The following is a 23,902-nucleotide window of genomic DNA, read 5'->3' on the forward strand; positions in this document are numbered from 1 at the left end:
ATGGCAGATCCCACTCAGCCCTGCAGATCCCACTCAGCCCCGCACATCCCGCTCAGGCCATGGCAGATCCCGCTCAGCCCTGCAGATCCCACTCAGCCTTGCAGATCCCACTCAGGCCATGGCAGATCCCACTCAGCCCTGCAGATCCCACTCAGCCCTGCAGATCCCACTCAGGCCATGGCAGATCCCACTCAGCCCCGCAGATCCCACTCAGCCCAGCAGATCCCACTCAGGCCCCACAGATCCCGCTCAGCCCCGCAGATCCCACTCAGCCCCGCAGATCCCACTCAGCCCATGGCAGATCCCACTCAGCCCATGGCAGATCCCGCTCAGCCCAGCAGATCCCACTCAGCCCCACAGACCCCACTCAGCCCCGCAGACCCCTCTCAGCCCCCCAGATCCCACTCAGGCCATGGCAGATCCCACTCATCCCTGCAGATCCCACTCATCCCTGCAGATCCCACTCAGCCCCGCAGATCCCACTCAGCCCCTGCAGATCCCACTCAGCCCCTGCAGATCCCACTCATCCCTGCAGATCCCACTCATCCCTGCAGATCCCACTCAGCCCCTGCAGATCCCACTCAGACTCCACAGATCCCACTCAGCCCCACAGACCCCGCTCAGCCCCGCAGACCCTGCTCAGCCCTGCAGATCCCACTCAGCCCCACAGATCCCGCTCAGCCCATGGCAGATCCCGCTCAGCCCAGCAGATCCCACTCAGGCCATGGCAGATCCCACTCAGCCCCTGCAGATCCCACTCAGCCCCTGCAGATCCCACTCAGACTCCACAGATCCCTCTCAGCCCCACAGATCCCTCTCAGCCCCACAGACCCTGCTCAGCCCTGCAGACCCCGGGATGCGGAGGGAAGCCGCCCCAGCCCCACCTCGTCGAAGAGGTCGATGGGGCGGTAGGGAGCGCCGCGCTCGGTGACAAAGCCGGCGAAGGCCATCCCCTCCAGCACCTTGGTGAGGAAATCGTCCTCCGTGAGCCCCCGCTGGCCCAGGAACGCCGCCTGCCAAGGGAACGGCAGCGCCATCAGCACTGCGGGTGCCACCAAGCCGTGCATGGGCACCTGGGTGGCGCTGGGACGGTGCCACCTCCTGCACAGTGCCACCTGGGTGCAGGGACAGGGCTGGCATGGAAACCTGAGCCTCTGGCCCATGGCAGCACGACAAGGGGCAAGGGAAGGACTCCGGTGTCACCTTGGCATGCAGAGGCGGGACACAGGGACACAGGGTATAGGGGCAGAGGGACACAGGGACACAGGGTTATAGGGGCAGAGGGACACAGGGACACAGGGGCACGGGGCCAGAGGGACTCTGGGACACAGGGGCACAGGAATACAGGGACAGAGAGATACAGGGACATGGGGACACGAAGCCAGAGGAACTCTGGGACATAGGGGCACAGGGATGCAGGGACACAGAGACATAGGGCTACAAGGCCAGAGGGACTCAGGGACACAGGGACAGAGAGGCACAGGAACACAAGGCCAGAAGGACTCAGGGACACAAGGCCAGAGGGACTCAGGGACACAGGGACAGAGAGGCACAGGAACACAAAGCCAGAAGGACTCAGGGACACAGGGACAGAGAGGCACAGGAACACAAGGCCAGAAGGACTCAGGGACACAGGGACAGAGAGGCATGGGAACACAAGGCCAGAGGGACTCAGGGCCAAAGGACTGCAGGTGGTCCCTCAGCAGTGCCAAGATCTCCCCAAACATCCAGCTGCAGGCCTGGACTCCCTCCTCGCTGAGCTCTGCAGGAGCACCCGGGCAGGGAAGCGCGCCTGCCCCGGGAGACCTCAGCACGCTCAAGGACAAACACGGGATGCAGGTGGGCTGGCAGGGACGTTGGGGAGGTCGCTGCCTGGAGAGCCAGGACTGTTTCCTGCCCTCAGCTGTCCCAGCCCGGCCCCGACGAGGCCCTCACCTTGTGGAAGCGGATGACGGGCTCAGGGTGGATGCGGATGATGTGCAGGCACCAGCGGTAGCCCTGCAGCAGCTGAGCAAACAGGCGCAGGAACACGGCCCGGATCTCCTTGTCCTGGAACAGGGAAGCACAGCCCGGGCTGGAGGGGCACAGCGTGTGGACAGGGCAGCTCCTGGGGCAGGGATTTCCCCCCAGCACGCGGGGGAGCAACCCCGGGGTGAGGGCAGGGAATGCGGCTGAGATTCCAGGGAAAAGGGGCACGGGATTCACTGCTCTGCCCCCCGGAGCTGCACAGGTAGGAGAGGGAGCTCTCCAAGCTCTGGGAATGCTGCAAGCCCAAACATTCCCCGTCTGCTCCAGCCTGGCTGTCAGTCCAGAGCCCACGGCACTGCAGGATCCAGCCACGGCTCGGAGCAGTGGCCTCGGAGGGACACAGGGCTGGAATGGTGTGTGACAGCCAGGATGGCCCTGGGGACAGCCCCTCACCCAGGGACCCTCTCCTCCTGAGCTGGGGTGTCTCTGGGGAACAGCCCCTGCTGAGGATCCCTCTCTTCCTGCCTGGAGTGTCCCTGGGGAGCAGCCCCTGCTGAGGGTCCCTCTCTCTTCTGCTCCAAGGTGTCCCTGGGGAACAGCCCCTCACCCAAAGACCCTCTCTCTCCTGCCTGGGGTGTCCCTGGGGACAGCCCCTCACCCAGGGACCCTCTCTCTCCTGCCCGGGGTGTCCCTGGGGACAGCCCCTCACCCAGGGACCCTCTCTCTCCTGCCCGGGGTGTCCCTGGGGAACAGCCCCTCACCCAGGGACCCTCTCCCTCCCACCACTCACCTGCATCTTGAGGGAAGAGGCGGAAATGGTGGAAGGGGGGAAGGCGAGGTCGGCCACCTCCAGCTCCGGGTCCAGGACCTGCCCAGGGAGGACACTCAGCTCAGGCCCCATCCTGGCTGGAGAAGCCAAGGAGATTTCCCCAGAGACCACCCAGCCCCCTTGGAAAAGGTCTGAGGGGCTTGGAGACAAACCATGGGGGACCAGGAACGCCCTGTCGGGCCTGACCCTGCCTTGGGAAGCACGGCTGGCACTGGGATCCCAGGGAAGGGAGAGACCCTCCTGCCCTTCCAGGGAGACCTTCACCCCCTGCTGCCCCCAGGAGGAGCAGGAGCTGCTCCAGCAGCGCCTCGGGAACACAGGAGCAGCCAGGCCACAGCTGCTTCCTGCCCCGGGCCAGGAGCCAGCACCACATTCCCAGAAACCTCTGGCAAAGGAAGCCCCCAGGCACTGCAGGACATCAGAGGGCACTGGGCTGGGAACAGCCACCGTGACAGGGGCAGCAGCACCCCAGGGCAGCAATCCCAGAGGAACCCCTGCTGCTCCACTCCCAGCTGCCACGGAAATGTGTGTCACTCCCAGGGTGCTGGCCAGAGGCCATTGGATCAGGAATGGTCCCCGTGACAGGATCCCAAAGGCATGGGCAGGACCCCAAGGTATGAACAGGACCCCAAGGCATGGACAGGAACCCAAAGGCATAGACAGGACCCCAAAGCCATAGACAGGACCCCAAGGCATGGGCTGGACCCCAAAGGCAAGGACAGGACCCCAAGGTATGGACAGGATCCCAAGGTGTGGGCAGGACCCCAAAGGCAAGGACAGGACCCCAAGGTATGGACAGGATGCCAAGGTGTGGACAGGACCTCAAAGGCATGGGCAGGACCCCAAAGGTGTGGGCAGGACCCCAAAGGCGTGGGCAGGATTCCAAGGTATGCACAGGATCCCAAGGCATGGACAGGACCCCAAAGCCATAGACAGGACCCCAAAGGCATGGACAGGATCCCAGGGCATGGACAGGACCCCAAAGGCGTGGGCAGGACCCCAAGGCGTGGGCAGGACCCCAAGGCATGGACAAGACCCCATGGTATGCACAGGATCCCAAGGCATGGACAGGATCCCAAGGCAGGAATCCTGCCCACAGAGGAGCCCCGGCTCCACTCCCAGCTCCCTGGCCACGTGTGTCATTCCCAGGGGATGGTGCTGGCACCCCAGGGGTGCCACGGCGCTCACCATGGACAGGGCTTCCCGTGTCTGCTGGAGCAGGGGCTCGGGGAGCAGGGAGATGTGCACGCACTCCGGGACGTTCACGGTGCCGCCGTCCAGGTCCGCGATCACCACGTCCAGCTGGGAGGGGGACGGCAGTGGGACACAGCCCCGCTTCCCAATCCCACATCCCACAGGTGATGGGGAGCTATCCAGCTGAGCTGGCTCAGGAAAGGGCTGGGAGCGGGCTCTGGCTCCTCCCCACCTTCCCGGAGTGCTCAGCAGTCCCTGTGTCCCACCCCGTCCCCAAATCCAAGGACACATTGGGATCCCTCACGGGGGGACAGGGGGACACCTGGCAGGAGAGGGACCCAGCCACTCCCACGAGCCCTGGCCATTCCCAGGTGACCCAGCCATCCCTCTGGCTCGTGTGGGACACCTGGATGCATCCCGGGCTGAGCACACGGAGCCTGTGGCCCTGGGCACCCACACAGCTGTCACCCGAGCTGGGACACCTGCACTGCCCGTCCCCAGCCCCCTGGCACCACACCAGGGAAGGTGGGCTCTCACCAGCTCCTGGGTCTCCGACTGGAAGATGGAGTGGACGCCGATGATGAAGGGGGTGGGGGTGCTCAGCACCTCCAGGAGCTGGGCGGGCAGGATGGGCACGTAGGTGAAACTGCAACCAGAAACAGCCTCAAAAGCAGCCCCAAACACAGCCCCACTGCAGCCATGCCAGCCCTGCCCCACAGCCCAGCCCCGTCCCGGCACAGCCAGACACGATCCCGGCTCTGGAGTGTGTCCAGAGTGCCCCTGGCACCCCCAGCCCCCGGGCACCACGGCCACACACGGCCCCCAAAGGCTGTGAATGTCCTGCAGGGACAGGAGCCAGGGAATGGCTGCCAGTGCCAGAGAGCAGCCATGGATGGGATCTTGGCCATGAGGAATTCCTGGCTGGGCTGGAATTGCCAGAGCAGCTGGGGCTGCCCCTGCATCCCTGGCAGTGCCCCAGGCCAGGCTGGACACTGGGGCTGGAGCAGCCTGGGACACTGGCAGGTGGCCCTGCCATGGCAGGGTGGCACTGCAGGGGCTCTGGGGTCCCTTCCAATCCAAAGTACCCTGGGATTTCATGATTCCATGATATGATCCCTGTCTGGTCTTGGGGTTATAATCAAAGTCTGACCAAAGAAAGGGTTTCCAGCAGAGCTATTAACTCCAAAAGAAGAATTTCAGGAAAAATTCCCCATGGAAAGGGTGGTCAGGACTTGGTAGGGGCTGCCCAGGGAAGTTTGGGGTGCCCATCCCTGGAGGTGTCCAAGGAATTCCTGGAGGTAGCACTCGGGGCTCTGGGCTGGGGACAAGGAGAGGATCGGGAACACCTTGGATTCAGTGACTGTGGAGGGCTTTTCCAAGCTCAGGGATTCACAGTTCTATGAAAAGGAAGGTTCCTCTGGGACACTAACAGCCTCTCTGCAGCCTGGGGAGGCCAGGCCTGGAGACAGGAGCTGGCCAGGAACCTCAGCCCGTCTGTCCCAGCCCGGCCCTGGCAGAGCTGCCAGGAGCCCCAGTGCTGCCAGGGCTGTGTTCCCACTCCCCGTGGGACATTCCCAGCTCCCGGGGTGAGCGGGGCTCCAGCCATCCCACAGGAGTCACCACGGGGGCTTGGCCAGCAGCAGCACAGACGCTGCTGGGAACACCTCCCTCCTGCTCACAGGGCCCACAGGGACCCCAGATCCAGCTCCTGGCCCTGCACAGACACCCCAGCAAGCCCAGCCCGGGCATCCCTGGAGCGCTGTCCAAACGCTCCTGGAGCTCTGGGGCCGTGCCCGTTCCCTGGGGAGCCTGGGCAGTGCCAGCTCCCTCAGGAAAGAGCCTTTGCTGGTGTCCATGCTGTCCCTCCCCTGGCACAGCTCAGCCCTTCCCTGGGTGCTGTCCCTGCTCAGCAGGAAGGACAGAACATTCCCCAGCTGTTCCCCAGCCCCCGGCAGGCCCCGGGGGTGGGACAGGGGCACAGCTGGAGGCTGGGGGACCCTCACCTGTACTTGAGGGGGAACATGAGAGCCAGGAGGGCCCGGCAGGCATCCGTCAGCCTCTGGTAGCTGCTGGAGAGGAACAGGATCTTGTGCTCGGTCAGCGCCGCGCAGAACAGGAACAGCACGTTGGTGATGCCTGGGCGGGGCGCAGCAGGGGCTCAGGAATCGGGGGGGGTCCCTCTGACACCCCTCAGAGACCCCTGACCCCGCCCGGGCTGCAGCCCACTCCCCATGCCTGCATCCTGCCAGGAGAGGAGCTCAGCATCCCCCAGGAACCCCAGTGGCTCTGGTCACTACCAGGTGTGCTCCCCCCTTCCCGGAGATGCTCCTTCCCTCCTGGGGGCTGGTGGCCTTCCCTGGGGGGGCACGGGGTGGCTTTCCCTGGGGGGCACAAGGCCAGTGGCAGCCCCGGGATGCTCCTCCAGACCCCAGCCCCAGTCCCACCCTCCTGGAAAAGGGATGGCACAGCAGGGCGGGAGAGGCTCAGCCGGGACAGAGCTCGGAGCCACATGCGGGAGGTGACCTGCAGGGAGGTGACCCGCAGGGACCCCGGGTGCCACGGGGACAGGGTGGGGACACGTCTCACCGAGCTGGCGGAAGAGCAGGGCCACGCTGCAGCTGCTGACAGGCAGCGAGTCATTGATGGGGGTCTGGATCACCTGCCTGTCCCCCGCTCCCAGAGAGATCGTCCTCTGCAAGGCAACACACACCTGGTCACCAGGGCCACCCAGAGAGGGACAGGGCCGGGGCAGGGGCAGCCAGACACCCCCGGGCACAGGGCCAGGGCCACCGTGCCCCAGCACAACCCCCATCTGCTGCGGGAAGAGGGAAAGGGAAAGAGAAAGGGAAAGAGGAAAAGGGGAAGAGAGAAGAAGATGCTGCCACAGCACCCACTGGCTGCTTGACGGGGACCCTGGGCTGAGGGGAAGGAGGGCACCTCCGGTGACATCCCCAGCCAGTGCCAGCAATGTCCCAACGGCCCCGAGAGCCACGTGCACATGGGACACAATAGCTCTCGGGGACACGAGGGCTCCCCAGGACTTGAGGGCTCCCCAGGATCTGAGGGATCTCGAGGACGCGAGGGCCCCCCAGGATCCAAAAGCTCTCCAGGATAAGAGGGCCCCCCCAGGATGCAATGGCTCCCCAGAATTTGAGGGGAATTTGAACCTCTCCCAGGCCCTTGGAGCCAAGGGAGCAGCTCCCCTGTCCCAGCCTGGCTGTGCCCAGGAGCAGCCCCAGCTCCGTGGCCTCTCCAGTGGAAGGAATATCCTGAGAGTATCCTGAGAACATCCTGAGAGTATCCTGGGGGAAGGGATGGACACCCCGGGCACAGGATCAGCTTCTTCCCTGGTACCACTGAATATTCCCAGCCCTGAGCTCGTTCCCAGGGACATTCAAACATCCCCAGGCTGTCTCCAGGCCCCTCTGCTCCTCTTTCCACTCCTCTCCAGGGAAAATGCTCCTGTGGGAGCAGCGTTCCCACTGCAGCCACCTCCTGAGCAGAGCCAGAGCCCTGAGCTGGGCTCTCACAACCCCAGCAGGGCCCCCGAGAGGTGAGCCTGGAATTCAGCCCCGTCCCAGAGCCCAGGGACACCCCGGCTGCCCTCGGGTGGGACACACGGGGACATACACACCCGAGGGTGCCCTGAGACCACGGGCACCTGGGGCTGGCTCACAGCAATTAACGGAGAGGCTGCTAACGAGGGGACAGACCCAGAGCCGGGAGAGGAAAGGTGGGGAAAAGAAGATGGGAAAGAAAAGGAGTTCGTACCACGGCTTCGTCCTCCGCGTCAGGCTGAGGTGGGACAGACAGAGAGCACAGTCAGTTAGGACACACAGACAGGCACAGCGGGGACACGGCCACCAGCAGGGACAAGGGACAGGAGAGGAGCCCACAGACACAGGGACACCAGCAGGGACAAGGGACAGGAGAGGAGCCCACAGACACAGGGACACCAGCAGGGACAAGGGGACAGGAGAGGAGCCCACAGACACAGGGACACCAGCAGGGACAAGGGGACAGGAGAGGAGCCCACAGACAGAGACAGGGACAGCAGCAGGGACAAGGGGACAGGAGAGGAGCCCACAGACACAGACAGGGACACCAGCAGGGACAAGGGACAGGAGAGGAGCCCACAGACACAGGGACACCAGCAGGGACAAGGGGACAGGAGAGGAGCCCACAGACACAGGGACACCAGCAGGGACAAGGGGACAGGAGAGGAGCCCACAGACACAGGGACACCAGCAGGGACAAGGGACAGGAGAGGAGCCCACAGACACAGGGACACCAGCAGGGACAAGGGACAGGAGAGGAGCCCATAGACACAGGGACACCAGCAGGGACAAGGGACAGGAGAGGAGCCCACAGACACAGACAAAGGGACAGCAGCAGGGACAAGGGGACAGGAGAGGAGCCCACAGACACAGACAAGGACACCAGCAGGGACAAGGGACAGGAGCCCACAGACACAGGGACACCAGCAGGGACAAGGGACAGGAGCCCACAGACACAGGGACACCAGCAGGGACAAGTGACAGGAGAGGAGGCCACAGACACAGGGACACCAGCAGGGACAAGGGACAGGAGAGGAGCCCACAGACACAGAGTGAAAGCAGTGCCTACGGCACCGGGAAGCAGCGCTGGACACGGCAGGAGAGCAGGAAAACCACGGGAAGGGAAGCGCCACCACCAAACTGTCCCCCCTGCCACACAGTCCCGGTTCCCACGGCGCAGAGCCATCCTGCCCCAGCTGGGGGCACGGATCTGTGCCAAGCTCAGCGAGCCATGGTGGCACACAAGCCGTCCTGCTCCTGGTCGCACCGGGAGCAGCCGGATCAGGGCAGATCCCACGGGCAGGGACGGCAAACCCGGGTACCCGGCACAGCCCGGGCATGGGCAGCACCTCGCTCTGGAGCGCTGGGACAGGCCTGGCTCCACCCCCCTCCAACAAAGCCCCACCGGCTTCTCCCGGGACCGCACGGCTCTGGGTGCCAGAGGGAGCCTGCCCCAAACCCCGCTGTGATATGGGATCAGAGAGAGCCCCCCTCGGGGTGAGGGCACCGCGGGGACATGGGGACATCCCTGTGGAGGCACTGGGGCCTGTGCTGCTGTCCCAGTGTCCATGGTGCTGTCCCAGTACCCTGCAGTGCTGTCCCAGTGCCCTGTGCTGCTGTCCCAGTGCCCCATGGTGCTGTCCCAGTGCCCTGCAGCGCTGTCCCAGTGCCCCATGGTGCTATCCCAGTACCCTGTGCTGCTGTCCCAGTGTCCATGGTGCTGTCCCAGTGCCCCATGGTGCTGTCCCAGTGTCCCATGGTGCTGTCCCAGCCGGGCCAAGGCTCCTCCACTGATCAGCCTGGCTGTGGGATCATTCCTGGCCCTCTGTGCTGGGGGAAGGGGAGCTCAGCCGAGGGAAGGCACATGGGGACACAAGCACACATCCACAGGGACATCGCAGGGGCCAGCAGGGCACGAGAGCTCCAGGGCACAACGCTGCTGTCCCCAGCCTCCTGCCAGGGGGTCCAGCTGGGCTTTCCCTCTCTGCCACCCTCAAGGAGCCTCCCAGCTCCATGTGCTGAGCCCAGCTGGCCCGGAGCAGGGCAGGCTGCAGAGACACATGGCTCTGAGGGGACAGCAGCGGCCTCAGCTGCAGGAGAAGCTGCTGCTCCTCAGGCCCCCAGCACAGACACAGGACACGGTGCAGACACAACACAGGACCTGGCACAGAGCTTGGCATGGCCGTGGGCACAGGACCTGGCACAGACATGGGCACAGGACCTGGCACAGAGCTTGGCATGGCCATGGGCACAGGACCTGGCACAGACACGGACACAGGACCTGGCACAGGACCTGGAACAGCTATGGGAACAGGACCTGGCATAGACACAGACACAGGACCTGGCACAGCCACGGGCACAGCCACGGGCACAGCACCAGGCCAGTGCCCTGAGGAGAGCTGCAGGCTGCTGTCCTGGCCCTGCTGGCCCGTGTCCCTGCAGCTGTCCCAGCCCTGCTCTCACAGATGGCTCTGGAGCAGCTCTCCACAGGGGGATCCCACAGGGCTGAGCCCAGAGCCAGAGCCCAGGAGTGCCCACGGACCAGGGAATGCTTGCTTGGACTGAGCTGCACCCACGTCAAGCCCCTGGCGCTCCCTCCCCGGGCAGCAGGAGCCAGGACAGAAGCTGAGCAGGAGCTCCTTGGCCAGTCGAGGATCTGAGTGGATTTGTGCTCGGAGCGCTTGGGAAGGCAGCAGGGCACGGAGCCAGGCCCTGCCCTCGGGGCCCACTCCAGCATGGGGAGCAGGACTGGGGCTGGGCCCTGAGGGGACAGAGCGAGGACAGGGAGGGGGCAGCAGGACACCCACCTGAGCTCCCCCCGTGATGGGGATGGTGCAGGTCAGCAGGTTCCCGATGACGTTCTCCAGGGACACGCTCAGCCCGTCCACGTAGATGGTGTAGATCAGCCCCAGGCTGTTCTGGAGAGGGGAGCAGAGCAGGGATGAGCAGGGCGGGCAGCTGGGGACACCCCCAGGGCTTGTCCCCGGCCACAAACACACCCTGGCAATGCCAGCTCCAGGTGTTCCTCGTCCACAGGGATGGGATATTCCGGCCAGGAGCACGTCCCCATCCCTGCACCGACCCCACCAGAGCAGGAGACGAGTCCCCAAGGCCAGAGCTCCATGGGAGCAGCACTGAGGGGCTTTCCAAAGCTCCAGGAGAGAGCTGACCAGGCAGCTGGGCTGCCCCGGCCTCCCAGCACCCCAGTCCCACGCAAACCCCAAGGAAGGCATGGCAGGAGATCCTTCCCCAGCGAGGGCTGATGAGATGGCCACAATTTGTGCGATGCCCGTGACAGCACACCTGGAGCCCGGTCAGCCCTGGGTGGTCACCGTGGGTCCCTTCCCACAAAAACTGGGACGCAACTGGGAAGCAACACAGTTCCAGCTCAGAGGGAATCTGGGGGCACCAGCACAGGGCAGCCCCCAGGACAAGCTGGGAACGAGGGATTTGAGGAATTTGTGTCCCAGGCACCCTCGGGGTGCTGTTGTCCAACCATCGAGGAAAAGGGAAAACACAAATACTGGGATTTGGAGAGCAGGGCCAGGCAGACTCTGGCACAATGGAATAATGAGGGAAGAGCAGGATAAAGCCCTGCCCGCTGGAATAACGAGGGAAGATAAAGCTCAGATTCCTGGGCACTGGAATGAGGAGCTGGGAACTGTTTCTGTCCCAGGAGAGCAGCTGGCAGGACACCTCTGGCTGCGGGAACAAGTGAGGGGACCCTGTGCCCTGGAGGTGCCCCAGCTTGTGCCTGGCAGGACCCCACTCTGCTGTCCCAAGCTTAGAAAAACAGATCCTGTATTTCAGAGAATTCCCACTCCACACAAGGCAGGGCCACCTGCCAGTGTCCCAGGCTGCTCCAGCCCCAGTGTCCAGCCTGGCCTGGGGCACTGCAGGGATGCAGGGGCAGCCCCAGCTGCTCTGGCAATTCCAGCCCAGCCAGGAATTCCTCATGGCCAAGATCCCATCCATGGCTGCCCTCTGGCACTGGCAGCCATTCCCTGGGTGCTGGCCCTGCAGGCCTTGTCCCCAGTCCCTCTGCAGCTCTCCTGGAGCCCCTGCAGGCCCTGCCAGGGGCTCGGAGCTCTCCCTGGATCCTTCTCCTCTCCAGGCTGGACGCTCCCAGCCCATCCCCACGGATACAATCCGTACCCAGCCCTCCCAAGGCCTCCCTGGGCACACAATGCAGCAGCTCAGGAGCCAGCAGAGCTGGCACAGCCAGTGCTCCAGGAACGGGCTGTTCCTCACGGGTTCCCAGAGCGGGGCCGGCAGCTGCTCCGTGTCCCGCAGCCATCGGGAATCAGCAGTGGCAGCTGCAGCCCCGGGGTGCCAAGGGCAGGATGGAGCCGGGCTCCCCGGGGCTGTGCCAGAGTGTGCCCACTCCCACAGGCAGGAAGCCCAGCCGCCCCCTCCCCTGAGCAGCATCCCTGCTCCCGACTCACCCGGAACACCTCGGCGTGGTCCAGCCGCGACACCAGCACCAGGCTCTTGGGAGCGAACAGCTGGGCAGGCTGCACGAGGGACGAGGCCTCCTCCTCCTCCTCCTCACCCTCACCGTTCCTGGCATGGCTCTGGGGCTGGCGAGACACAAAGCAGCCCGGGCTGGGGGTTAAGGGATGCTCTTCCCTGTCCCGAGCTCCCAGTGCCAGGGTCCGGATTGCTGTGGCACAGGGAAGGCAGGAACCCCCGGGCAGAGGCAAAAGCAGCCGGGTGCTTTTCCAGCAGCACTGCTGACCAGCCTTCCCACCCAGCCACGGACTCCCGCGGCACAGGGAAGGCAGGAACCCCCGGGCAGAGCCAAAGGCAGCCGGGTGCTTCCTGTCAGTGCTGCTGGCCACCCTTCCCATCCACCCCTGGAACGATTCCCGCGGCACAGGGAAGGCAGGAACCCAGGCCAGTGCCAAAGGGTGCTTCCCGTCAGTGCCGCCAGTCCCGCTCCCCATGTCCCCATGTCTCCGTGTGCCTGTGTCCCCGAGTACCCCTGTCCCTGTATCCCCATGTGCCTGTGTCACCGAGTCCCCATGTCCCTGTCCCCCATCCCCATGTCCCTGTGTCTCCATATCCTTGTGTCCCTGTGTCCCCCGTCCCCATGTCCCTGTGTCTCCATATCCTTGTGTCCCTGTATCCCCATACCCCTGTGTCCCTGTGTCCCCATGTCACTGTGTCTCCATATCCTTGTGTCCCTGTGTCCCCATACCCCCGTGTCCCTGTGTCCCCGTGTCCCCCGTCCCCATGTCCCTGTGTCCCCATGTCCCGTGTCCCCCATCCCCATATCCCTGTGTCCCCATGTCCCGTGTCCCCATATCCCTGTGTCCCCGTGTCTCGTGTCCCTCTGTCCCCATGTCCCTGTGTGTCCTCATGTCCCTGGGTCCCCATGTGTGTCCCTGTGTCTCTGTGTCCCAGTGTCCCCGTCCCTGTATTCCCTGTCCCCGTATCCCCGTGTCCCTGAGTCCTCCTGTCCCTGTATCCCCCATGTCCCCGTGCCTGTGTGTCCCCCTGTCCCCGTGTCCCCCTGTCCATGTCCCCGTGTCCCCCTGTCCCCATGTGTGTCCCCGTGTTTGTCCCCGTGTGTGTGTCCCCATGTGTGTCCCTGCATGTGTCCCCGTGTGTGTCGCCGTGTGAGTCCCCGCGTGTGTCCCGTGTGTGTCCCCGTGTGTGTCCCCATGTGTGTCCTGTGTGTGTCCCTGTGTGAGTCCCCACGTGTGTCCCCGTGTGTGTCCCCGCGTGTGTCCCGTGTGAGTCCCCGTGTGTGTCCCCGCGTGTGTCCCCGTGTGTGTCCCGTGTGTGTCCCGTGTGTGTCCCCGTGTGAGTCCCTCTGTCCCTGTGTGTGTCCCCGTGTGTGTCCCCATGTGTGTCCCGTGTGTGTCCCCGTGTGTGTGTCCCCGTGTGTCCCCGTGTGTGTCCCCGTGTGAGTCCCTCTGTCCCCATGTGTGTCCCCGTGTGTGTCCCCGTTTGTGTCCCTCTGTCCCCGTGTGTGTCCCCATGTGTGTCCCCATGTGTGTCCCGTGTGTGTCCCTGTGTGTGTCCCTCTGTCCCCATGTGTGTCCCCGCATGTGTCCCCGCGTGTGTCCCCGCGTGTCCCGTGTGTGTCCCCGCGTGTGTCCTGTGTGTGTCCCCGTGTGTGTCCTGTGTGTGTCCCTGTGTGAGTCCCCACGTGTGTCCCCGTGTGTGTCCCCGTGTGTGTCCCCATGTGTGTCCCGTGTGTGTCCCCGTGTGTGTCCCCCTGTCCCTCTGTCACCGTGTGTGTCCCCGCGTGTGTCCTGCGTGTATCCCGTGTGTGTCCCCGCGTGTGTCCCCGTGTGTCCCCGCGCGTGTCCCCGTGTGTCCCCGTGTGTCCCACGTGTGTCCCCGCGCGGCCGGTACCTGCGGGCTCTCCACGGCCTCCCAGAAGGTGAAGCAGGCGCAGTAGTGCCGCTCCGAGTTGATGTCGGTGAGCACGGCCACGAAGAAGGTGGGGGGGTTCCTCTCGGGGAAGAGCTGCCACCCGCTGGGCTGGCAGAACTGCGGGAGGCCGGAGCAGGCTCAGGGGCTGCCAGCCCTGCCCCGACCCCGGCCCACATCGCCCACGGAGCCCGTGGGGAAGGGCAGCTCCACGGGCCGGGAGCTGGGAGAGCGGCCGGCCGGGCTCCTGGAACTCCCAACCCCACCGGCTCCGGGAATTCCCAAATCCCCCTGGGGGAAAGCAGGGCCAGCAATAGCCCCTCCTGTCCGAAGGGACGGCAGGAGCCACCTGGAGAGCCCGGACTGGGAGGGGTCCTGATGGGACAGCCCGGCCAGGCAGCAGCCCCCAGCTCCTGGGGAAGCTCCCCCAGGACACAGACACCCCAAACTCTGCACTGCACACCCCCAGACCCCCATGGCACACAGACCCCAAACTCTGCACTGCACACCCCCAGACCCCCATGGCACACAGACCCCAAACAATGCACTGACCCCATGGCACAGAGATCCCCAGCTCTGCACTGCCCCCAGACCCCCATGCCACACAGACCCCAAACAATGCACTGACCCCATGGCACACAGACCCCAAACTCTGCACACCCCCAAACCCCCATGGCACACAGACCCCAAATCCTGCACTGCCCCCCCAGCCCACTGTGGGCCAGACACCCCATGCCAGCACCCCACAGGGCCCGGAAGGAAAGGGGACACGTGGGACACGGGCTCTGGAGTGGCTCCAGGAGGTGGCACCACTCCCCTGGCACAAACACGGGCCGGCTGTGCCATCTCACTGCACCAGCCCCTGGCACTTCCCAAAGCCCCTCCCAGGGCCGGGGTGATTCCAGACTCCCCCTGCTCCCCGAGTCTCCGGGGATCTTCTTGATTTCCTCAGGGCTGCAATTGGCTGCTGAGGAGCCGTGGAAAATTCCCTGGGTGCGGGACAGCCAGGCTCCTCCCGGGGCTGGAGGCACGCTGAGGACACGGGAATTCCGCAAACCCCGGGAGGAGAACCACGGCACCAGGGCCCGGCGAGCTCAGGAGTGCTGCCCCAGCTCCCTCAGGAACCCGAGGTGGATCCCACCTGAGAGCTCCCAGCTGCCCACGGATCCTCCTGTCCTCCCCGGGAAGAGCCCACGGGACAGGAGCTGGGCTTTGGCCGGATCCTTGGGATGGCAGCAGGAGGGACGGGAGGAGAAAGCACCCCAGGAGCTGCTTTCCACGTTCTGTGTCCCTGGAAAGCAACACCCATGGCTTCTCCATCCCAGGGCCTCTCCATCCCAGGGCCTCTCCATCCCGGGGCTTCTCCATCCCAGCCCCCCTCCATCCCATGGCTTCTCCATCCCGGGGCCTCCTGCCGGCTCCCACGGCAGCACAGGGGAAGGTTTGGCTCAGCAGAACACCGGGATGAGCACACGGTGTCACTGTCTCAGTGTCACTGTCCCGAGGTGGGAATTGCCCCCACTGCTCCCAGCCCCACACAGATCTCCTGGCACTGTGGGAACAAGGAGCCCAGAGCACACGGAGCTGCTGGGTCAGGATCATGGAATCATGGAATCCTGGAATTGTTGGGTGGGCAGGGACCCCAGAGCCCCTGCAGTGCCACCCTGTCAGGGCAGGGCCACCTGCCAGTGTCCCAGGCTGCTCCAGCCCCAGTGTCCAGCCTGGCCTGGGGCACTGCAGGGATGCAGGGGCAGCCCCAGCTGCTCTGGCAATTCCAGCCCAGCCAGGAATTCCTCATGGCCAAGATCCCATCCATGGCTGCCCTCTGGCACTGGCAGCCATTCCCTGGGTGCTGGCCCTGCAGGCCTTGTCCCCAGTCCCTCTGCAGCTCTCCTGGAGCCCCTGCAGGCCCTGGAAGCTGCTGGATGCCCTGGAATGCTGGCAGAGGTGGAGCAGGTCTGGAGGCCTGGACACACCCAGCAGGTGCCAAAACCATCCCAGGGCTGCCTCAGGACATGGAAAATCCCACACTGAGTCCGGCAGCCCTGTGGGATCATGGCATGGAAGATCCTAAAGCCCAGTGCTGAGGGAGGATCCAAAAGGGAGAGTGGGAATGGCCCTGAGCCCTGCTGGAGCACAGAGAGCCCCCGGATTGACAGGAATCTCCATTCCCACCTGGATCCCCCTGTTCCAGCAGAGACCTTGGCTGCCCTGGGAATACCCTGACCCCTGGAATGCCCTCACCAGGCAGCTCCCGGGGCTCTGCAGGAGCAGCTCTGGGCAGGCAGGGAGAGGCTCCCAGGGTGATTTATCCGCTCCCCGTGCCTGTCCCCAGAGGAACTGCATCCATTAAAATGAGATATTTCTGCTGGGAATTGCTGCTGGACACTGTGCACGGCCAGGAGCTCCAAACCCCACTCCCTGCACACCCTGGGAACGCGTCTGTCCCCAAAAAGCTGTCAAGGAGGATCAGCCCTGACCGCAGCGGCGCGTCCCGCCCGACCCCAGGATGGGCTCCCGTGGACTTCCTGAGCTGCCTTCGGAGCAGCCCCACATGCTGCTGCCCCAGGATGCTCAGAGAGTTTGTGGGAAGCCCTGGAGCCACCCCTGGCTCCCAACAGCACAGGGCTCCAATTGTTTAAATTCCAAGGATTTTTTGGCTGCACAGTTTGACCCTTGGGAAAAAAAAGCAGCTTTGCTCCTGCTTGGGACAGTTCCCAAGCCCCTGCAGACACCAGAAAACTCAGGGCAGAGATACAAAAATAAATTTAAAAACAAATGTGTGTTTTTGCCTCAGACTGAACAGCACAGAAAGGTCCCAAATTGTGCTGGAATTTCAGGGGACATGTGATGGGAAGAGGAGCTGGACATTGCTGATCCCAGTAACAATGGGATGAGGAGCCAGCAACCCCAGTGATGATGGGCAGGGACACCTGCCAGTGTCCCAAGTGCCCCCAGCCCGTGTCCAGCCTGGCCTGGGGTGCAGGGGCAGCCCCAGCTGCTCTGGGCACCTGTGCCAGGCTCTGCCCACCCTTCCAGGCAGGAATTCCTTCCCAAGATCCCACCTGAAAGGATGTCCATCCCTGGCACGGCTGCCCAGGGCAGTGCTGGTGTCCCCATCCCTGCAGGGCTTTCAAAGCCATGTGGCACTTGGGGACATGGGCAGCGGTGGCCTTGGCACCGCTGGTTGCACTCAGTGGGCTCTGAGGGATTTTCCAACCCAAACAAATCCATGATCCCATGAACCCCAGGGGGAATGGAGCAGCTTCCATAGGGCTCGGCCTGCGGGTCTGTCTGAGCCCAGCCTTTTCCCTCCAGCTGCCCCTCAGGGCCCCCGGAGCTCCAGGGCACAGGGCAGGGATTGGGAAGAGATCCCACCCCAGTTCAGCAATGAGGGGAACAATCCCACCCTCCTGGATGAGCTGGAGGATGTGGAGGATCCCCACAGCCCCACATCCCAGGAATGTCCCAGCTCTGAGCTGATCCCAAAGCACTCCCAAGAGCCGGGGACCGTGTCAGGAGGGCTGGGGACACCCAGGCCTGGCCCTGGGATCCAGCCTCAGGCAGGGCAACCGGAGCTGGGAGTGCTCAGCCTGGAAAAAGGAGACTCAGGGCTGCCCTCCTCGCTCTCCCAGCTCCTGAAAGGTGCCTGTGCTCAGCTGGGCTGGGCTCTGGCTCCAGGCAGCACTGACACAGCCAGAGCACACAGCCTCGAGCTGGGCCAAGGCAAACTCAGGCTGGAGAGCAGGAAAAAGCTTTTCCAGAAAGGGGAGAAAGCTCTGGGATGGCTGCCCGGGGAGGTGCTGCAGCCACCATCCCTGGCTGTGCCACCAAAGCCTGCGTGTGGCACTGGGGGCCAGGGTCTGGCTGGGCTGCACTCGATGGCCTTGCAGGTCTCTCCCCACCCAGGGACTGTGGGAATTCTGGGAATTCTGTGAATTCTGTGTGATTGATTGTATATGATTGTGTGTGATTGTGTGAATTCTCTGTGATTCTGTGTGATTGATTGTAAGTGACTGTGATGGTGTGATTGTGTGTGATTCTGTGATTCTGTGTGATTTTATGTGATTCTGTGATTGTGTGTGATTCTGGGATTGTGTGGTTCTGTGAGATTCTGTGTTATTCTGTGATTCTGTGTGATTCTGTGATTGTGTGATTCTGTGAGATTCTGTGTGATTCTGTGATTCTGTGATTCTGTGTGATTCTGTGTGATTCTGTGATTCTGTGTGATTTTATGTGATTCCGTGATTGTGTGTGACCCTGTGAAAGGCCTGGCCATGCTCCTGGGGGCTGTGGACCCTAAGGCTGTGTCCATGGCTCCTCCAGGAGGCATTCCAGCATCCCAGCAGAGGTGGGGTAGCAGGAGGCCGGGAGAGGAGCCAGTGCTGGATCCCACCGTTTCTGGAAAGTTCCACACTGGAGATGCACCTGGGGCTGGGGGACCTGCTCCCTGCCAGCCACCCAGTCAGACCCCGTGGGATGTGTCCCGGTGTCACCCCCCGTGTCACCCCTGGGTCCCCAGCCACTCACCAGCTCAATGCCCTGTGGGAAGGGGTTGTCCTCCCAGTCCTTCTCCGGGAAGCGCTGCAGGATCTGGCCCTGTCCATCCCCGCTCCCTGCGGAGACAAGATGGGATCAGACAGCAGCAGGTACCCCCCACCCAGCGGGAATGCCCGGCTGGAACCCCGGGGTGCTCCAGCTCTCCATGGATGGGGCAGCACAGGAGAGACCCCAGCCCCTTCCAGGCCGAGCAGCACTGCCCACTCCAGCAGGGAACAGAGGAGCTTCCAAGGAATCCCGCAGCACACAGCTCCCAGAGCCTTCCCTGGAGGTGGGAACGGCACTGGAGCAGCAGCTCTGGCCCCTCTGCAGCCAGACCTTCCTTCCCCGTGATCCCAACATGGACAGCACCCCCACCCCGAGCTGCACTCGCTGCTCCTCATCTCCCTGCTGGCCTCTCCAAACAGCCCTTCCCGGGGTTTGCCTTGGGGCTCCTGGCAGCTCCTGCCTCCCCGGGGCTTTGCGGAGCACTGGGAGCACTCCAAACCCTCCCCTGCCCCCGGCCCACACCACTCCCGACCCCAGATCCTGCCGTACCCCACGGACAGCCTGGAAAAGGCTCAGCAGGACAGGCAGGCACCCCGGGAGCAGCTGGCTCTGGGCCAGCCCGAGGTGACAGTGCCACCAGTGCTCCTGTCACACGCCCTGCCAGGCTGGGAAGGGCTCCCGCACTGCTGACGCCTCTCCAGAGACAGCGCCGCTCCTGGATCCAGCTGGGAATCACAAATCCCAAGGATTCTGGCCCAGCCACGAAGGCAGGCAGCCCCGTGATGGGGAGAGGGGGCTCATTCCAGCCCCTTCCAGAGGGAGGGATTATCCATTTCCAGGGACCACCCATGCCAGGAGCGGGGCCCTGGCCATGGAATGGGGCTGGGAAAGCAGGAGGAGCCCCAGGGAAGGGCTATTTTGGGAGCCCGGGCGAGTCCCCAGGGTCCTACCCGGCAGCCACAGCTGGATTTAGCAGGGAGAGGGAAAGAGAAAGGGAAAGGGAAAGGAGTCTTTTATAGCCCTGGGCCCAAAATGGAAAGGCTGGAGCCAAACTGGGCACCAAATATCCACAGGCATGGGGTCAACCAGATCCTGCCTGGCCACGCACTGCGACACCACAGCCCTGCTCTGTCACCACAGCCCTGCTCTGTCACCACGGCCCTGCTCTGTCACCACGGCCCCGCTCTGTCACCACGGCCCCTGGAGGCGTCCCTGGCCCCGAGTGCTCCCAGCCCTGGCCAAAGGCTGCCCACTCCCGGTGCCAAGGGCTTGGCTCAAGCTCCAGACAGGAAAATCCCTCGAGATCCACACGTCAGGATTACAGCTCCGACAGCTCCAAGCTGTGCCCTCCACACCCAGCCCTGCCAGGGCTTTGCTGCAATACCCTCAGTTAAAGGGGAAAGGATACAGGACCACAAAATCATGGAATCAGGGAATCCTGGCATGGCTGGGTGGGCAGGGACCCCAGAGCCCCTGCAGTGCCACCCTGCCATGGCAGGGCCACCTGCCAGTGTCCCAGGCTGCTCCAGCCCCAGTGTCCAGCCTGGCCTGGGGCACTGCAGGGATGCAGGGGCAGCCCCAGCTGCTCTGGCAATTCCAGCCCAGCCAGGAATTCCTCATGGCCAAGATCCCATCCATGGCTGCCCTCTGGCACTGGCAGCCATTCCCTGGGTGCTGTCCCTGCAGGCCTTGTCCCCAGTCCCTCTGCAGCGACCCTGGAGCCCCTGCAGGCCCTGCCAGGGGCTCGGAGCTCTCTCTGGAGCTTCTCCTCTCCAGGTGAGCAGCCCCAGCTCTGCCAGCCTGGATCCCTGGGAGCTGAGGGGCTCCAGCCCTGGAGCAGCTCTGGGGCCTCCTCTGGGCTCTCCAGCAGCTCCAGATGAGCTCCAGGTGTCCCCAGGGCAGCTCTGCAGGTGGGGTGTCACCTGAGGGGGCACAGGGACAGGATCCCCTCCCCTGCTGCCCCCCGGGCTCAGCCCAGGGCTGGGGGGTCTGAGCTCATCCTCCTCAACACAAACAGAAATCATTCCCAGGGCTGCTGAGAACAACGGGAACCTCGACTCCCGGGGTTTTCCCAGAGCCAGGAGCTGCCACCCTTCAGCCAGCTGCAGGCAGGTACACCCTGATTTTAGGGACTGTCACCAACAGCCCCGCTCAGGAACGCAGCGCTTCCCTCAGCTGCTCAGGGCAGCCTGACCCCGGCTCTCCCCCTTCCCAGCACTCAGCTCCGTATCGGGCTGCGGGATCGGCGCGTCCCTTCCTGCCCGGAGAGCTGGACCTCCCCATCCCTTCTCCAGCTGAGATTCCCGGGAAAGCTCGAGGTTCCTGGGAAAGCACGTGTGCCTGTGAACCTCGGCTGCAGGCAGCTGCCGCTCCATCCTTCCTGCGGCGGGGCCGGGCCGGGGACACCTGGGGCAGCCCGGCCGCACCCCGCGCTGGAAGGCCACGGGATGTTGTTGTGATACAGGAAATTCTAAATAAGCCCGGAGGTAAACACGGGGCTGAGCCGCGGCACCGGATGACCCCGGCTGGGAGCGCTGGCACGCCGGGACACGGCCGGACGGTGCCGGGAACAGCGCTGCTCCGGCCGCGGGTCACGAACACACGAGCGCCGCCCTGCTCCCCGCGTCCCTGAGCGGTGGGACAAGAGGAGCCCCGCACACAACCCCGCCAGGCCTCTGTCCCCCGGGCTGGGGTGCTCCCAGAGCCTGCAGGAGGGGCACACCTTCCCTGGAAGATCCCGGGGGAATCACAGGTGGAGCACGGCAGCCCCAGCCCAGCCCCACAGGCAGGGCAGCCACGGGGGCCGGGCAGGGAACCAGCCCTGCAGCAGCTCCTGCAGCCCCTTCACAGAACTCACAGAATTCACACAATCCCTGGGCTGGGAGAGACCTGCAAGGCCATCGAGTCCAGCCCAGCCAGACCCTGGCCCCCAGTGCCACACGCAGGCTTTGGTGGCACAGCCAGGGATGGTGGCTGCAGCACCTCCCCGGGCAGCCATCCCAGAGCTTTCTCCCCTTTCTGGAAAAGCTTTTTCCTGCTCTCCAGCCTGAGTTTGCCTTGGCCCAGCTCGAGGCTGTGTGCTCTGGCTGTGTCAGTGCTGCCTGGAGCCAGAGCCCAGCCCAGCTGAGCACAGGCACCTTTCAGGAGCTGGGAGAGCGAGGAGGGCAGCCCTGAGTCTCCTTTTCCTGAAGAGCTGGATGCCACGGAGAGCAGAAGGGAATTTTCACAGGGATTTGAGGCAAAGGAGCTGGTCTGGAACAAGCCCTGTCCCACCCCTCCCACCCAACACCCTCCACCCCAGTGACTGGAGCTGTTTCACCACCAGCACGGGACCACTGGTCCGGCCAGTCCCCAGGAACGGCTCCTCTGCAGGCTGGGACACGACTCCCACACCCCTGAACCTCGGAAATTCGGGATGAAATCATCCAGGGGAACACAAAGTTCAGACAACACACAGCTCAGAGCTGGAGCTGGCACAGGTCACAGAGCAGATCGCTGCAGTGCCCAGGCCAGGCTGGACACTGGGGCTGGTGCAGCCTGGGACACTGGCAGGTGTCCCTGCCATGGAACCGGATGAAACTCAATGTCCCTTCCATCCCAAACCATTCCACAATTCCAAGTCCTCCCCACAGGAGCCAGAGCTGCCCCAGCCCTCCTTCCCCCAGGCTCCAACCTGCAGGTGATGTCCAGCCAGGAGAGTATGGAATCACTTTGGAAACATTCCCTTAAACTGTTCCCTTTTGGAACAATCCCCTCAATTATTCCAGAAACATTCATTTCACACCATTAATCATCCTCCAGCTCCCTCAGGTTCAGGGGCAGGCTCATCCCTGCCTGGAAGCATCAGCTGAGGCTTCTGAGAGCTTCTAGCTGCAGGAATTATTTATAAATTCAGCAGCTTTACAGCACCACAGAATCCCTGGTGCTCCAAAGCCCTGCCTGGACTCTCCGAGCTGGCTCCTGCAGGGACAGGGCAGGCACGAGGCCACACAACCTGCCAGGACCTGGAGCTGCTGCCGGGGGCACTCGGAGCCGAGCCCTGACCCCAGCCCACCCAGAGCTGCTCCAGCACAGGCAAAGGAGCCCAGCCCAGCCCAGGGCACTGATGGGGCTCTTGGAACGAGGCAGCAGCCGTGAATCCCTGGGGCAGCACCAAACAGGGATTGGGAAATGCCCTGCAAGCCCAGGGAGCGATTGCATCAACCAGCACCACCCAACGCAGCGGGGAGGAGGAGGAGCAGGAGCCCCTGCACCCCTGGGAACACCCCAGGCCAGGCTGGACGCTGGGGCTGCAGCAGCCTGGCACGGGGGAAGGTGTCCCTGCCACGGCAGGGTGCCACTGGAGGGGTTTGAGGTCCCTCCCTCCAGACTGTGTGACTCCCTGATCCTCAGCCACCCTCCGTCCTACCTGAGCGCTGAGGGGGGGCTCCTGCCAGCCGTGGCACACAGCCAGAGCAGGGAGGGCACTGCCAGGCTGGAACGTCACCCCAGGGGGGCAGGAGGCCGAGGGGCCCCGGGCTGTGGCAGCCCCAGGGTGGGCACGGCCCCAGGGCAGGGACTGTCCCCTGTGCTGGCCCTGCTGAGGCACCCCCTGGGACCCTGGGGGCAGCTGCGGGCCCCTGGTGCCAGGAGAGCCCCGAGGGGCTGGAGCTGGGAATGGAGCCCCGGCAGGGCTGGGGGAGCTGGGCAGGGGCTGAGCCTGGAGCAGAGGAGGCTCAGGGGGACCTTGTGGCTCTGCACGAGTCCCTGCCAGGAGGGGACAGCCGGGGGGGTTGGGCTGTGCCCAGGGAACAGGGACAGGAGGAGAGGGAGCGGCCTCAGGCTGGGCCAGGGCAGCTCAGAGTGGGATTTAGGGGAAATTCCTCCTGGATGGGCTGTGCAGCCCTTCCCTGCACATCGGCCCAAGGCAGTGGTGGAGTGCCCATCCCTGGAGGGATTTCAGAACCATGTGGATGTGGCACTTGGGGACAGGGCCAGTGGTGGCCCTGGCAGTGCTGGGAACAGTTGGATTCAATGGTCTGGGAGGGCTTTTCCACCTGACTGCATGAATCCACGGTGTCAGAAGAGAACAGCCCTGTCCCCAGGGAGCCTGTGCAGGACATTCCCACGCCGCTGGAGCCGGTGGCATTTGTCACCAGCAGCCACTGCCAGCCCAGGTGGGACAGAACCAGGCTCCAAGGACCAAACCTGCCCCGTTCAGCTGCTGGGACACACCAGGGGGGCCACGGCGGGATCAAAGCCTGGCACCGGGGCTCCAGCAGCTCCCCCTGGAATTCCCCAGGATCTGGGAGTGGCACGGCCCCGGAGCTGGGCCCGGGCCAGGCCAGGCTGCAGCACCTGCCCCGCGTGGCACCGGCACCGGGCAGGGAGCTCCGGAGGCAGGAAAAGCCTGTGGGAACAATGTGAGGCTGCAGCTGCCAGG

General features: G+C 64.2%; 1 protein-coding gene across 6 annotated transcripts in view; it reads right to left on the reverse strand.

Annotated features, from left to right (window-relative positions):
• Window positions 1-23,902, reverse strand: part of SBF1 (SET binding factor 1) — a 72,080-nt gene that overhangs the window by 19,763 nt on the left and 28,415 nt on the right. For 3 of the 6 annotated variants that reach the window (XM_038154482.1, XM_038154481.1, XM_038154478.1), the window contains exons 2-13: window positions 18,463-18,548; window positions 13,915-14,052; window positions 11,994-12,128; window positions 10,356-10,466; window positions 7,763-7,786; window positions 6,578-6,683; window positions 5,995-6,127; window positions 4,529-4,637; window positions 3,986-4,099; window positions 2,759-2,836; window positions 1,936-2,049; window positions 885-1,013 (exon numbers count right to left, since the gene is read on the reverse strand). In XM_038154482.1, coding sequence (XP_038010410.1) covers window positions 885-1,013; window positions 1,936-2,049; window positions 2,759-2,836; window positions 3,986-4,099; window positions 4,529-4,637; window positions 5,995-6,127; window positions 6,578-6,683; window positions 7,763-7,786; window positions 10,356-10,466; window positions 11,994-12,128; window positions 13,915-14,052; window positions 18,463-18,548 — 1,277 coding nt within the window. The remainder of the gene's footprint in view (window positions 1-884; window positions 1,014-1,935; window positions 2,050-2,758; window positions 2,837-3,985; window positions 4,100-4,528; window positions 4,638-5,994; window positions 6,128-6,577; window positions 6,684-7,762; window positions 7,787-10,355; window positions 10,467-11,993; window positions 12,129-13,914; window positions 14,053-18,462; window positions 18,549-23,902) is intronic. The other 3 variants (XM_038154483.1, XM_038154484.1, XM_038154480.1) reach the window with 1 other exon arrangement.

Source organism: Motacilla alba, chromosome 1A (assembly GCF_015832195.1).
Source record: "Motacilla alba alba isolate MOTALB_02 chromosome 1A, Motacilla_alba_V1.0_pri, whole genome shotgun sequence".
Classification (NCBI taxonomy): Eukaryota; Metazoa; Chordata; class Aves; order Passeriformes; family Motacillidae; genus Motacilla; species Motacilla alba.